Source organism: Trachurus trachurus (genome assembly GCF_905171665.1).
Source record: "Trachurus trachurus genome assembly, chromosome: 15".
NCBI lineage: Eukaryota > Metazoa > Chordata > Actinopteri > Carangiformes > Carangidae > Trachurus > Trachurus trachurus.
This window is the reverse complement of record NC_139906.1, coordinates 30,450,720-30,467,130: the sequence shown is the minus strand read 5'-3', so window position 1 is coordinate 30,467,130 and position 16,411 is coordinate 30,450,720. Positions and strand designations below refer to the sequence as shown.

Sequence of the window (16,411 nt, the reverse complement as noted above, 5' to 3'; positions counted from 1 at the left end):
CAAGTGTTAAGATTTGATAAAGAGTATTTTTTGATTATCTTATCATTTTATACAGGACACTCCTTAAAGATGCCCTAATATTTGACTACGTAACAGCAGCCAGACGTCACCGCCTGTCTGTTAACGTATGTACGAGTGGACCAGCTCTGCAGTGTGGATCTGGCAGCCGTCCGCCTTGTTGGTCTGGCTGCAGAAAATCACAGATTGGTGGATGTTCTCACCAAGGCTATAATGTCCCACATGAGGCACTGTGTGTTGCTTTCTTTGCTGTGTGTGTGTGTGTTGTTTGAGCACACACTTTCCCTCTCTCCCTGGTGGTGCTGGGGTGTTTGGCAGGATAAATATAGCTGCGTTGGTGTAAAGCTGTTTTCTCTTCGGCTTTTGTAGCTTTAATCAGAAGCAATCTGGAGGAGGGATAAATGGAAGGGAAGGGGGGAGGAGGAAGAAGAAGAGGGGGGTGGGGGGTATATGGGGAAGAGAGAGATGGCCGATGCCAGAGTGTTTTATTTTAGCCCTCTTTAAAGAGTCATTGGGGAGTGTTCAGGAGTAATGAGAACCCTGGTGGCTGGAGGAGAGGAACCCTCGCTCTCCTCTCCTCCATCCTCTCTGTTTTCTGTTTCCTGCCCAACCTCATTTCCTCCATCATCCCCTCTCTTCCTCATCCTGACTCTCATCACACAACACAGGACTATGACTACGGCTGTGTTCACGCTGCTGCGGACATTCATGCTCCGGTCTGTCTCCGTATCTATTCTCGGATGTGAGCCGCGTCCCTTATCGATATGAACTGACAGCGGTGTTGATGAAGGAAAAAAAACAAAACAATGGAGGCGGTGTAGCTTAGTGACAGTGTCACTGACCACATGAAATAACCCCAAGACAGAAAAACTAAAAAAATGAACCATCGGCAAACTATCTTACCAATAGAAATTAATTTGATCAGCTGTGTCTGCACAGTCCTGCTCAGCCAGTATTGTTTGTGAAGGTGTCAGGGAGAAGAAGGCATACCTGATGAGTAGATTGTGAGATGTGCTAGCTAAAAAGCTAATAAGTCAACCTTGAATGAAAGGTACTGTTACAACAGGTCAACAGGAGGAGGGGTGGTTGATCTGAGGATCTTACTTCGTCATAATGCAGCCTCTATGAGCCTGGTGTGTATGTATGATAAGCACAAGAGTGAATTAATGAATGAGTGAATTTATGAATATTTATTTTTGTGGCACATTTACTGACAAATCAAAAACTAGACAGTCCTTCCTGTTGGTATAACCTGCCACACAAGTGAGTGTGACACATAAATAAACAATTTAAGATTACTTTCATCTGTAGCTCTTCGTCTCATTGCCCAGGCCTTTTCAAGAAATAAAGAAAATGCAAATATTTTCAACTGAAAAAGATGTTTTAGCTTCTCAGCATCAGATGGTGGAGTCAGCTCACAGGACAAGAGACCTGTCTGCAGGTTGGCTGGGTCAAGCTGGTCAGCAGCAACTGAATCTACAAATCAAAAACACTTAGCACTTCAAATAAATAATATCACTATCCAAACGGATACTAAGCTGGAGTCAGTCGCGTGTTTTTAATGTTGAAGTTTATAAAGAAGTGGTTTGGCACAGGTGGTGGAGTGGTGCTGAGAGCAGAATCTCATCCTGGCAGGTTAAATAAGCTTTTAACCTTTTGTTTCGATGTGTGTGTCTCCACACGAGGAAAGGACAAGGGACACGGTTACACCAGGATAGATTATCTAACACCTTGCACACTTCAATACACCATACCATACACTGGTTTAGACCCAGTCCTGCCCATCTGTTTTTGCTCTTTTCTTTATGTATGTTCTAAGTACTCATTTTGTAACTATAAGTAGACCTGTATTGCACTGCTCAGGATGATGGCTTGCTTTCAGAGTTAAATATTATGAAAAGTAATGTATTCATAGTCATACCCAAATGTCTATGGTATCATGTAAATTAAGAAAAGTGTGCAGGTGAGGGAAAAAGGAACTTGTGTGTGACTTTTAAGTAGTCACATAGTAAAATTGGTCAGTCAAATGTAGGCCTACTATCATCTCATAGCTGTGTGATTCATGTGACTCTGCATCTTTTTGATGACAAAAAATGTGAAGAGTGTCATGTGAGAGCAGACACTCCGTCGTAGCGTTTGTGAACGCAGCCAATGTATAGCCGCTGTGCATATGTGTGAGGGGACAAACAAAATGACAGAGGATGAGAGATATTACTTTGGCAGTGAACTGGATATCCTTTTATTATTCATTTGGCTTTGCCTTCTTCATTCGGAGGCCAGAAAAGCAGCCCACGGTAGAAGCCAAGCTGCTCCCTGGTATAACTGCTGTGATGTTGATCTTAAAAGCTTCCATAAAGGCTTTTTTTTTTTTTTTTTTTCTGGACGACTCATTGGCAGCAGTGCGGCTCTTTAGGAAGTGCATTGTTCCATTTCCTGTTTGACAGTCACTAATAGTGAAGCTGGGCCTCAGATTAGTGGCAGGCAAAGTAGTTGGCTGAGATGGTTTTCAGTGACTGCAGTAATGAATAGTTTCTTCCCTTTTAGACACATTATTGTGGTAGGGTGTATGTCAGCTGCATTAAACTCCTCCATAAGGTTATGTGAACGTATCACACAATATCTGATCTGATTATACTGAAATGTTACGATGGTATGCTTTTGATGAAGCTGACTTTTTCACCATCTAGACTGTGAATGTGATCCGTACCTGTTCTCCTTCTCTCCCAGGTGATCTGGGTGTGTAATAACTGCCGGAAGCAGCAGGAGATCCTCACCAAGCCGGGGGAGTGGTTCACCGCTCCGTCTGGAAAGCCCTCTGGCCTGGGATCAGCCATCAGCGAGCCGTCTGTGTGCCAAACGCCCGGGGATAAGAAGCTCCGATCTCGCTCCCAAGCGCCCCCGGGCTCCACCACCGCAATCCAAGACCCCAACCGACCCGGTGCACCAGGGACCACGGCTGGAACCGATGCACGGTCACGTAGCGAACCACCACGAGACACGTAAGATGAAGCAGAGTTTCACACAAACTACAGGCAGCCTAGATCAGAAATATGAGGGAAACCAAGAAATCCCATTAGCCTCCGTAGCGTAGCTTGCGGCTCTGCTCCACTGCTCTAAAAATAGCTTGCACTGACAATTAAAGGTAATGAACCTACTGCTATGACTATAGGGATTATGGTAATGGGCAAATTTGCCAAAATGTTGAGCTATCCCTTTAAGGGGAAACATAGTTCCTCCTCTGTAGCCAAACTCCAATGTCACCCATAATTTGAGTTATGTTTTCATCAGTGACTGGCAGCATTTTCCTTCCATACATACACGTTATTTACGGATTAAAAATAATGTCATGATCAAACTGTAAGAATACCACAAAACAGGTGAGTTGTAATGCAGGTAAGTGGACATGAGATATGTAGGATTACCAAGTGTGCGCTGGTCGTGCTACAGATGTGGGAGGGAAAATGAGATTTGGTGGCAGGATTGATTAACCATGCAAGATGAACAGAGAAAAGTAGAAGCCAGTGTGTGTGTGTTTATGTGTGTGTGTGCTGTGCGCAGTCTGTGACGGAGCCGCTCCATCACAGCCACTTAATGTTCAACTGTCCACAAGCATGGAGAAGATCTTCAGCTACTACCTTTCTTATTTGCTTGTTTACTGTATGAGGAGTTTTGCTGGATATTCATTCATGCAGTTGATCTAAATGAGAGCAGAGGATATTAAAACATTAGGGACAGAGTGCTGCTCTGATCAACTGTTTATAACCTCTGTTGCTGCAGTCTCTGGGGCTCTGGGGTTGACTCAGGGTCGGCACTTCTACCTGGTACATGATAATGATAATACAGACTGATAATAAGAAACATGTGAGGTGCATGCATGTGACCACTCTATCTTTGACCACCGCTTTACTAGTTAGCTGAACTTGCAGGTGGCTGTGAGGTGAAACTGAGTCTTCCTCCACCTCCTCATCTGCATCTGATAGAAAAGCAGAGTGTTGCTGTGAATGGCGATGTGCATTCTATAAATGTTCAGTATTTGTCCCAGTTCCATACTAAATAATAATTCTAGACAGGTTTTGTGTCTGTTGTGTATTCACATTGCACAAGTAACACTAGGTGACCTCAGAAAGTCGGTATTCACACTAAAATCTGCTTGATTTTTCTGTGTGTTTCTCTTCACACTGTTTTCCCACAAGGCTTTGCAGAGAGGAAATTAATGATCTGTTTATAGTTGCAAAAATGAAATTAGGGTTGCCCCAAAGTTAGAGGGCAGAGTGTTGTCATCCACAGTGTATTAGTTGGTCAGGCTCGTGCCTCATGTCTACAGCTTTTTCTTTTCTTTTTTTTAATTATTATTATTTTTTGTAAACTGAATGTTATTACTTAATCAAGAAAAGAAGGAATCTATCATTCACGGCCATATACTTGTGAATGACTGAACAATGTTTTAATGTATTTACTTGAAATTAGATGACCAGGCACAGAAAGTCAACATTGGTGTCTTGGTCGTAGCTCAGTGCCTCTCCTGCCTCGGCTGGACACCATGGCAGGTCAGGAGCTGTGCTGCCCTCTGTTTCCATCAGCTGTCCCTACTTCCATCACAGTTTGTCTTGTGGTTCTGTCATTTTAAGAGAAGACACGGTTCAGTTCATCATCTCTTATTGGATAGTGTCTCCAAACTCTGAGCAAAAAGGAAAAGACTGATGTGATGTCAGAAGTTCCACAATTCAACAACTTAAGTTTGGCTCATTAATATTTTTTCAGGTAATACATGTGATTTTTCACTGCATTAGAGAAGTAATACATTTATATATACATAGAGGTAGACAGAAGAATGAGATGTGCATTCAGTTTAATCACGTCAATTAAAGCAAACAGAATGGACATGACTACAGCTTTGTGTGTGGAAGCAAACAGTCTGAATAGTTTTCTGAATTTTGATCAACTTTTAAAAACTTTTTTACTTTGTCACTATGAGTTTTTGAGTGGTACAGGACATATGAAATTCATCCATTCAACATAAAATGTGTGACAGTGAATGTAGCTGAACATTTTCTGAAATCACTGTATGTTAATCAAGAATCAAGTAATAACCAATGTTCAGGGTTGGAAGTGTAACACATATTCAGTTAAGGTCTTTTTAAAGGACTTTTAAAGGAATAGTATATGATTTAACTTTGTAGACATGTCAAATCAAACAAGCAAAAGTCTGAAAAGTGCTCACGTAAGAACTAACAATCAACTACAATCAACATTTTGGCAAATTCGCCCATTGCCATAATCCATATAGTCATAGGAGTACGTTAATTACCTTGTTGGTTGATGCATGCTGTGTTGAGAGAGAGGCACAGAGACACGGCACACGGAAATTTCGGTTTGACTGAAAGTTCTGTCTGTGTGCCGCGTCTCTGCGCCTCTCTCTCAACACAGCATGCATCTACAAAAAAAGGTAATCTACGCACTCATTATTATGCCAAAATGTTGAACTATCCCTTTAAAGAAGAGAGATAATATAACACTGCTCAAGAAAAAGTGTTTTTTTAGTCCATAACTTTAAACAACAACCAGATCCTACAGATCCCATAATGCAGCGCAATTGTGTCTTTGGCTATCGTTTGCTATCCCTGAAAATGTTTGAATTTCTCAGATGTTTTAAACCCAAATCAGTCTCTGAAGCTGAGACACGATGGCAGTGACATCATCACCGTTATTAGACATAAGAAAAACTCCCTCAGAGCTGCAGACGACATTATTATACAACTGATTGGGAATAACAAAGACCAGTAAAGTGGTTTTGATGTGTGTCGGTTTTAACGTCTCTCAGCCGACAGAGAGAACAGAGCTGGTGTGAAATATGTTAATATTTGTTCTGGTGAGTATTATCTCCCGCGTTCGTCATTTGCTTCTTGTACACAGTGGTGGAGTGTGGCTCTTTAAAAAGCCGTCTGTTGTTGCTTCCTGTGCCACACTGACTCTAATGGAAGAACACAGTCGCTTCCAAAACACTGGACACTAGAATGTGTTTTCACCGGCGACTTTCTATTAGTGGACACTAATGTTAACAGTGAAATGGTAAGAGAGGCAAAATCATAGTGTGTTGTTTGTTATTGGCCTAGTTAATAGGGAAGCAGTAGCTAAAAGCAGTCAAATACAGCGGGGTCTCTCACATAATCGATCACTCAGCTACACCAGCTAAATTATTTAACTCCCATCTGTCTGTCTACCACTAAAGTATTTGTTTGGATGGTCCTTGTTTTTCTCAAGATCATTTTTTTTTTACATTTTATTATTGAAATTGATGCCACATGTGAGATAACAGGGAACAAGAGGAAGAAAGAGCTGAACATTGTGATATGATGATTGTAGGTGTCCATGTGTAGTGTGATTAAAGATCAAGTCTAAGGTCCATGTATATTAATACTGTGAAAGTATCAAAGCCTCAGTCAACAGAGAAATGCACACAGCCTGGATTCACAGCCTGGATTCACAAACTGAGCATTAAAGGCTGGTATAGAGTAATATCCCATTGGTACTTGAAACACAAAACCTTGTTTTTCAACAATTCTCATGCTTTCGTTTCTTTCCTTCTATGTCTCAACATTGATCGTCCTCCAGGAGAAATGGACGGGGAGGCGGAGCCGGTCGGGGAGAGCGGCGGCAGGGCCAGTCCAGGCTGCAGACCCAGGTCTCCATGGACCGGGACCTCCGGGGGGAGTCCAGGGAGCGCAGGGAAAGCCGGCGACTGACAAAGGGACGCTCTCTGGAGCACGACCCTGTGGGAGGAGTACGGCGGACAGAGGAGGGGGGCTACCGCCACATGGACCACAACGGTGCTGTCCCCTGTCCACCAGGGCTGGTCCCCACTGGAGGCCGAGGACACCCTGTGGCCATGCAGGGCGTGGGAGGGGAGCAGAGGACGGTGGGTGGGGTTGGTGGGCCGCATGAGCACACCCTGGCTCAGCAAGTCCCTCCCCCGGAACTCAGAGAGCCTCCTGGTTCGGGACCCGGGACGGTCCCCGGCCAGGGACCCGGAGTGAGGCGGACCAAACGGGAGAAGGCGGAGAGCATGCTGCGCAACGATTCGCTAAGCTCTGACCAATCGGAATCTCTGCGTCCACCGCCGCCGAGGCCCTACAAGTCGAAACGAGGGCTGGGGGCCGGAGGGAAGAGACAGACCAGCGTCAGCAGCTCGGAGGAGGAGGGGGGGACCACGCCCGAGTACAGCAGCTGTGAGGACGCCGAGATTGAAAGTGTCAGCGAGAAAGGTCAGAGACAGGGTCAATCATCACTTCCTGTTGATCATTTCTTCTCACATCCGTCAGTTCATTCGTTTATTGATCCATCTCATGATGTATCTTACCACTGCCCCATGATAATTAGTGATAGTGTTTGGGCCAAGAAGGTACTTTACTACATGTTTGTAGGGCTGCAACTAGCAATTATTTTCATTATCTATTAATCAGTCGATTATGTAAACCATTAATAGATTAGTTGTTTGGTCAATAAAATGTTAAAAAACGTTGAAAAATATCAATCAGTGTTTCCCAAACCACAAGATGAAATGTCTTGTTTTGTCCACAAACCAAAGAAAGACTCAGTTTATTGTCCTTAAGGAACAAAGAAAACTACTCAAACCGATTATTTGATTATCAAAATAGTAGACAATTAATTTATTAATCGATTATTGTTCGATTAATTGTTGCAGCTCTACATGTTTGCACTAAAATATTTTAATAACTTATATCTCTCATGTCACATGTCCAACAACTCAACACTGGGGCATTTGCAAGATGTTTCTAGTTTCCCTCTGCATGGTGCAGGTTACTGATCAGTCTGTAGTCATGTCATTTTAGGCCATACATGTACATCATACACTCTAGAGCTCATTGGTGACCTGAGTAAGCAAAGAAAAAAACTATTCAGTTTATTCAGTTATTGTGCTCATTCATTAAGCTGGATGCCAAATTCATACTAATTACTGACTGTAAACTGGATGTTGTATATGCACTGGATGCTGAACTTGCAGTTAGTTTGCAAAAAATCTACATACTTACATACATACATAAGCAGAGATTTCTTAAGTTGATTTCTTCAGATTCAGTTCAGTTTCACTAAGAGGAAGCTAAATGTTTTTTTTTCCTGAACTACATACTTTCAGCTGTACAAATACTTGATTTTACAAGTTTTACAGAGCGTTTACTTTCTTTCTGCAATGGATTGTGGGACATTAGGGTCCAGCAAAGCACACCCATTAATCAGGCAGCTTTTAGTCTGCATACTGACTGTTTGAGTTCACTTATGTTTTGACTTCTGCAGCGTGAATACACAACAGACACAAAAACTGAAATGTGATTCATATTAGTATGGAAGTGGGACAGATGTACATTTATAGAGCGGACATAGCAACACTCTTCTGACACAGACGAGGAGGGAGATGACCTGGAGAGAGATCTGCCTGCTTCATGTGAAACCTCATCAGTTTCACTATGCATCCAGATGCAAGTATAGGTCACTTGTAGGTGGAGGTGGTGATGGGAGTAATGGTGTTATAAATAAACAACCTTATGAACGGCACTACTTTTTGCAGTAACGAATAACCAAGAAAGGTTACTGTTTCCCCCGTTACAACGCAGTTACTAAAATGTGCTGTTACTTGACTCAGGAAGTCCCTTCACCAAATAATACTCACAAAATAAAACACAAAGTAATACTTAAGTGTTTCAGTCCATCAGCTAGTTGGAAAAAAGACGTTTGTCTGGAACTAACCAACTCACTCAGTATTCCTCCGCACAGGCAGGCTCAGTGAGTTGGTTAGATCCAGATAAATGGGCAGTTATGGTTAGGGGCTTAGAAGTCCAAGTCATTTGACATATTTGTAATATAGTAAATCAGTTACTAACTCAGTTACTTTTTTGGGGAAAATAATGAGTAACTGTAACTAATTACTTTTTTAAAGTAACATGCCCAACACTGGTTATTACTCAGCAGCAGTAGCAATAGTTTCTTATTGGTCTGTTATTTTATAACTATAGTAATGCCTCGGACTGAGAGAAATGAATGAAACTGTTAGTAGTCAGCACACAAAGAATCAAACAACTGCAGGAGCTGTTACTTGAGTTTTAACATGGATAATGGCTCAAACAGTGACCCCTGGGGGTCATTATATGTTAATTGTTGGATTGATTTAATTTTTGATTTAATTTTATTACAATCCCAAAGGCAGCCGGACACACAGTGCAGTGTAGTGACTGTAAATCACCCTGATTAGATTGGAAGGATGAGCTATAATCAGAAACACACCTCACTGATAGAGAATTTACAAACGTACAAATGAGCATGATCATTTAAGGAAATAGTGTTAGAATACTATGCACTTCTGCTTTTTAATGTGTTTAATTATTGCTCTGTGTGTGTGGTATGAGGCATTGGATTTTCAGTATGAGTGTGTGTGTGTGTTTGAACACGCCCACTTGAACACACTGTATCATGGGACGTGAATGTAAGAAGAGGAGAGAGCTCTTAAGTCTCGGTGGGCCGTGTTCATTCACACTTTGTGAATGTGGAGACACGTCTGTGCTCTCACTCTGTGTTCAGTGATCAGAACAGGTAAGGCTGCTCTCACACAACTCACTGCTTCTGGAAAATACTGCATGCTCTTCTCTCTAGATACACTGTTGGATGTTTGTCATGTGCACCTCCTCTCCAACTTGTGTACATGTAGCCGGCAGTGTGACTGTCAACGTGAGCAGCTATATCAGTGTGCATATTAACGAGCGTGTGTGAGCCCGTGTGCGCATCTGAATGTTTTGACTTTGTGTCATATTGTATTGTTTTCAGCTTGACCCCGAGGGGGACAATCTCACTCCGTGCGTACATGTGTGTGTGTGTGTGTGTGTGTGTGTGTGTGTGTGTGTGTGTGTGTGTGTGTGTGTTAGTGAGTCTGTGATGGGGCAGTTTGACCCCAGCTGATCCCAGTGTTGACCTTGTGTGGCCTCACATAGCACATATGTCCCCAAGCCAGCCAACACACTGCTGTTTACACTCTAACCTTGTCATGTCCAAGCTGGGTTAAGTCACTTTACTATTAACAGTTCCAAGGCACGTGGGCTCATTGCCATGTGTTCAAGGAATATTCTGCTGCTGTTATTTCTGGAGTTGGTAGCAGATAATAACCACAAGTTATCTGTAATGCTACACATCAAGAAAAGTTGTAATTCTATCACAGGCCCCATGACTAAAGCTGGGAGATGTCACCGAAGAGATGTCATCTCTGGATTTATTATAATATTGTGATACAGTTTAAATATGAGTGGATACTTTTCCCTTTGTCTCCTGAAAACCTTGCGAAGACCTGCATTGTAAAAGTTACTAAAATGTATTTTTGTCATTGATGGAAAAGGCTCTTTAGTCAGGGACAAGGTCAGTTTGAAACCAAAGACATTGTGTTTTCAGTAATTACTAGTTTGAGGTTTATTACAAATGTGCTGTAAATGACACTGAAATCAGTTGCTGTTGAATCTTGAGACACTGTAACTTTGTCAGCTTTAGAATGAGACTGTCAATTGGACCAGACAGCAATAACTCAATAAACAATGATGTTATGATTGTAATCAGTGTAAAGGAAACAATGTGAAATGTGTTTTAAACACATTCTAAAACGTGCAGAGCAGACCAATTTAAACCAAATGCTGAAATGCAGAAATATATGACATATGGTTATGTCCTAGAGTGACATTGCCTCACATGTGATCATAGTTTATCACATACATCAATTTAAATCTAAGTTTCTGATGTGTCTATTTTTCCAACCTGGGAAGTGTCAGACTTTTGGAACCCACTTTGTATAATATCAACAAAGACCCTAGGATACCTATGATAGAGCATAGGCTTTTGGACGGAAATATATTTTTATAATGTAATATATATTTTTTAATATAATATTAAAGCTAGTTTAGTGCCTTAGAAAAGCATTATATAAATCTTGTGAATTATTGTACCATACAGTACGTCTACAATATAAGCACACAAACATACATTTGTATGGTCTAGATATACAGTAGCTACATACTGTAGTGTGTATGAGTGGAAATATATTTCATTTGTCCATGGGAGTAACTGAAAATGTTATAATGAACTGAAGAAAATTCTAATGAAATGAATTAGCTGTGATGAAGATACTGTATATGAATATGTGAAAATAGTTGCAATAGTTAATTGTCCAGTGACATAAGTCTCTCCCTGTCTCTCTCTCTCAGTCTCTTTTATTACCATTACATGACAGTTCACATTGTTTTACAGTTAGTGCCTGACAATATTGACAGTATGTTAAAAACACATTGCATCTGGATGCAATCCAGTTCATATTACATTATGGTCTGACTGTCGCTGGACATTGACACTGATAACGTGTGACATGTTGGATGTGCAAGAGGCTGCATGCAGCACCAGCCTGGACCCAGACCAGACACTGTGACATCAATCAAGTGCTGGTTTAGTATGAGAGTGTCCTGTCGAGCCAGGTTTAAACACACCATTGTGGCAGAGAAGCACTGCTTCCTTTTTTAGCTTGAGACCGAGGCCAGGTCAGCGCTGAGATGTGGCTGCTGGCAGCAGAGACGCGTCCAGGCATGTAAATCATTGTGCGATCATAGCAGGAAAACACACACACTCACACACACACACACACACACACACACACACACACACACACACACACACACACACACACACACACACACACACACACACACACACACACACACACACACACACACACACACGAACTCTCACTCAAAAATGCACTCAGTCACAGTACAGTAGATCCTATTATGATCTGTATAAGTATCGTCCTACACACAAACACACTACAGACCAGACTCATCCTTTGGTAGGATGGAATAAGTTTAAAAATAACTTGTATACATATTATACAATACAATTCTTGAACAAGGAACAGCCAATAGGAAGCATACACTATTTCCTTTGACTCCCAAATTAAAGAGTTTTTTTTTTATCATATAAACCGAGAAGTGACCCTTAATTAGATTTACCATGCTGTAATTGTTAGTATTTAATGGTATTGTAGTGGTATTTTATCATACAGGCCTAAATAAAAACTGAGAACTCCCGTCTAGACAATAACTGATGGTTTTGCTGGTTAAAACAACAACAGTCTCCAGCAGATTTAACGGGCTTTTACCAGTGTTCTAACTTAAATATAAACTCAGTGAGAAGGCTAAAAACTGCAATCTCAATCTGGTAATGCATTCAGCTAACTTGTTTTTAAACCAGAATTGTGCAGAATAGTATGCGTATTACATCAACGTTAGACAAAGAAGAATACAGCTCTTTTTTTTTAGCAGTGATGAATCAGCTAAACCAGAATAATAAAAAAAAAGGCAGAACAGACGTTTAACTGTACAAGAGAAATGGCTTTTAGGGTGAATATAACCCAACATGGCTGTCAACCAATGTAAACATTCTCAAATCCATGAAAAAACCAGGCTAAAACAAACTTTAATGCTGATAGGTGCAAGCTGAAGATCTAAGCCTATTCCTTGAAATGTTGGTTCTTGTGGACTATTTGGACAATTTACCACTGAAGCTGTTGAGTGTCCTCACAGTTTGAGGGCAGAAGCTTTTGTTCAGCCTGGCAGAGGAGGTCTTGATACTCCACTACCTCCGGGCCAGATGGTAAGGGGGTGTATTGGCTCTGGCTGTGGTGGGTGGAGTTCTTTGCAATGGTGAGGGCTTCATGGGTGCATGCATTGTGTAGAGGGGAGAAGCAGTGATGATGGTGAACCTCTTCACTGTGCTCACTGTAATATCACAGACCTTGTAGTTCCCATACCAGACAGTGATGCAGGGAGTCAGACTGCTGTTAATGGTTGGTTCATGGAAGATGGATGGGGGGAAGCTCGCCCCCTTCATTTGACAACCAAAGTGTAGATGCTGCTGAGCTCCTGTGCTGTGAAGTCCAGGATCTGCACTCTGAGGAGAACTGCTACTGCTGCTTCACTGTCAATTATTTTTAGCAGCATACATTAACTCTGCTGAACACCTTCTTGGTAGTGCATCCACCTCAACTCTGTAAGTTGTTGTTGATGGGACACTGAGGTGTGAGCAAACGTAATCCAGTAAATTTAGAGCTGAAAGATGCAGTGCAGTTTTATGTCAGCAGCACGAACAGGAGTGGGCTGAGAATACAGCCCTGAGGAACTCCGGTACTCAGTTGTAGAGGGAAGCATTTATGCTTAGCTAGCGGGGGTTGAGTGTTGTGCAATGTTCTTCACGCAATAGCAATAGCAATAGCAATAGTGTGCCGAAGCGGAAGCAGGAAGTAACGGCCCCATGGGTCCTCAACTCCGAAAAAGTCTCCATGTAAATGAACGGGAGTCAAAGTATTATTTCGTGATCCAATTGAATTGTGCCATGAGAAACAAATATGTCCTCTACCTGTTTAAAACATCACGTTTCATGCAGAGAAATCAGCAGTTTATCGTAAAATGGCAACAGAAGAATGTATTTTGTGTGAAGACCGCTCTACGGACTACAGATCTGGTGTCCCACAAAAAATACGTCACCAACTGACACGGGAAAGGGCGGCATTTGGTGTGTGACGTCACCTACGCCACCTGTAGTCTTTCTGGTTACGGATTCTTCGGAATTTTATTCTGCAATAGTTTTACAACAAACTGCTGATTTCTCGGCATGAACCGTGATGTTTTAAACAGGTAGAGGACATATTTTTTTCTCATGGCACAATTCAATTGGATCACGAAATAAAACTTTGACTCCCATTCATTTACATGGAGACTTTTTCCAAGTTGAGTTACTTCCTGCTTCTGCTTCGGCACTCTATAGCATCCTGACTTCCTGTTGCTTCTTGTCTTGTTTCTTTGGGACTACCCTGTTGAAGCACCTCTTGATAGGTGCAAGTGCTATGGGGCAGTAAACAAGGGAGACTTCACCAGGATGATGGTGGTTGACTTGAAGCACGTGTTCTTGCCCTTCCACAAGCGTTGCATGTCTCTGTTGTCAGCGAAGTGGCTGCTATTTCTCCGTACATATTTCCCTTTTGCGTCTGATGCGTGCATCCTCCTCACATCTGAATGCAGCATCTTGGAGTCTCAGCATCGTCCGAACCTCCGCTGTCAGACATGGCTTGTGGTTTACCCTTGAGATGATAGTTTAGTGACTGTGACATTTTCTATCAATGTCTCTATGTATTCCTCCAGGTCAATGCAGTCCTCAAAGCAAAAGCTGCCTCTTTGAACATGTTCCAGTCGGTGCTTTTGTCCCTGAGTCCCACAGGGCTGATAGACCCTTCTGGCCATACCTTAATCTGTTTCTGGATTGGTCAGAAAACTTTCAGAAGTGGTCTGTATGCTGGGATTAGCATGGCAGATACACTATGTGGTGGTGTGTGGGGATATTTTGTTTGCATTTTTTTGTGTTTGCTTAAAGCAGATATCAGTGGAATGTTTTTGTTAATATAAGTCCTAAATAGTCCTATTTTCCGTCAGCAATCACTTACATGAAGTATTTCAGCCTAAACACGAGTCTCTCCGTCACTCTGCTCTGCTGTAACCCGAGGAGAAAATTTTCCTTGTGGGATACAAGTGTTATCCAATGAGGAGAGAGAACGGCATGAAGGGCTGTGTGTGCAGCCAAGGGATGCGCGTGAATGTGGTGACGTAGCACGAGGACCAATTGATGCCTGACAAGGGCGGGGGCTGCTAACTCATGGTGCGTTCAAAGAAACTCGTACTTTGTGTTTTTCCTTCCTGTGAAGTCATACCAGTTCGATCTGGTACGAGTTCACGGGTCGGAAGTTACGAGTGGCCGTTATAGGGAACTTTCACAGACAACAGGATGGTAAAAACACGAGCTACGGGTTACCTGGAACGCTACCAAGTCGTAGTTGTGACTTGAAGCTGTAACTTACGGTTTCAAAAGCCTGCCTTGAACGCAGCATTAGCCAAAACGGCCGTGAAGCTGATATCTGCTTTAAACAAGACCAAGCATATATTTTTCCTTTTGGCAAAGTTACCTATTTTACATAAATAGATATATTTAAGTGTTACCAACATTGGTAAAAAAATCTGGTGTGAGAAAAGTTCATTGTGAATCATTCGTGATTTTGAATTGAACTGAATTTGTACTCTAGATTATTTTCCACAATTCCATGACTCAGTCGAAATATACACAGATCGGTCCAATTGGTTTAACAGTACTTGCTTGCAATAGCACTCTCTAAGTAGCCCATCTAAGATGTATGAAGTCTAGCTTTATGTGCAGTTAGCATGCATTAGCCAAACGTTTACACACATTAGCTTCCAGATCCTTTCACACAGTTTTCGGCACTTCCCTGTTTTAGTGCAGTGCTTAGATTGAGCTGGAGCTGTGATTATGATCTAGGCTGGACCATGAGGGATGAAGTTCCACCGATGGTCAGCAATGTTACATTTTTCCCAGTGGCTGTTCCTTGTTCAAAAACATTTGGCACAAACATAGGTGGATGTACAACAGCCTGTACAACTGAGAGGCTACTGCTTCTCCATGGTAACAAAAGGGATGCTTCTGGTAATGGTAGAACATTGTTAGAACTTTTTAGCACAAACTAACTTCACCACCAGTAAGTTGTACTGTAGAGTAATTTCTTTGGACATTTGCTAAAGTTATATAGCTGTTGTTTTTGTAGACAGATGATCGGTAATTGGTTTTGAAAGATTAGAGGGAATAGAATGTAGGCCTACCATACTCTTTACCAGTGCTTCATTTGTAAATCATAAGGTGTCGGAACGCAAAGTACATATGACAGTTCAGGGATGACGAGACAGGCACAGGTCCCGGACGGCGCACGTCGGGGGGGGGGGGGGGGGGGGGGGCGTTGATGACGGCGGACATGCCATGCTGTGGGACAAGCCTTAATTTCAAGTAATAGGCTAAGCTTGTTATGACGATAACTTAAAATTATTTTAGGCTATAGCCTACTCTGCACAGCACAGGCAAATGCCCACATCACCACAGGCGGTGCTTTACAGTCAGGAATCTTCTCAACAGGTCTAACTTGTAAAAACAAACAAACAAACAAAAAAAAAAAACTTATAATAAAAATTACACAAATCTTCCTATTATTCAAAGATTGGCACGGCGGCCAGTATGCTCAGCTCAGTTGTGCAGCAAAACCTGAATTTTCCATACGAAGCCAGGGATAGTAAGTCTGCTTCACCTTGAACTGAGCTGCTGTCCAAACAGTTGTGCATCCCATCCCTGACCTGTCGCTGGACGTCCCACACTACTCTCCACTCACTGCCTCTCCTCTTCTTCTGAATCTCCCTGCTGTCAGCGGGCTGATGCCAGGGTCCCCGCCTGTTGCTCCGGCCAGTGTTCC

At 42.2% G+C, this 16,411-nt stretch overlaps 2 protein-coding genes across 3 annotated transcripts in view; one reads left to right on the top strand and one right to left on the bottom strand.

Annotated features, from left to right (window-relative positions):
• rims1a (regulating synaptic membrane exocytosis 1a) overlaps positions 1-16,411 on the top strand; it is a gene marked incomplete at both ends in the record, with an annotated part of 116,490 nt that overhangs the window by 55,229 nt on the left and 44,850 nt on the right. For both annotated transcript variants that reach the window (XM_083988492.1, XM_083988491.1), the window contains 2 exons: positions 2,746-3,017; positions 6,631-7,280. In XM_083988492.1, coding sequence (XP_083844618.1) covers positions 2,746-3,017; positions 6,631-7,280 — 922 coding nt within the window. The remainder of the gene's footprint in view (positions 1-2,745; positions 3,018-6,630; positions 7,281-16,411) is intronic.
• The window catches only part of asrgl1 (asparaginase and isoaspartyl peptidase 1), a 122,242-nt gene that overhangs the window by 68,064 nt on the left and 37,767 nt on the right, over positions 1-16,411 (bottom strand). The window lies entirely within an intron of this gene.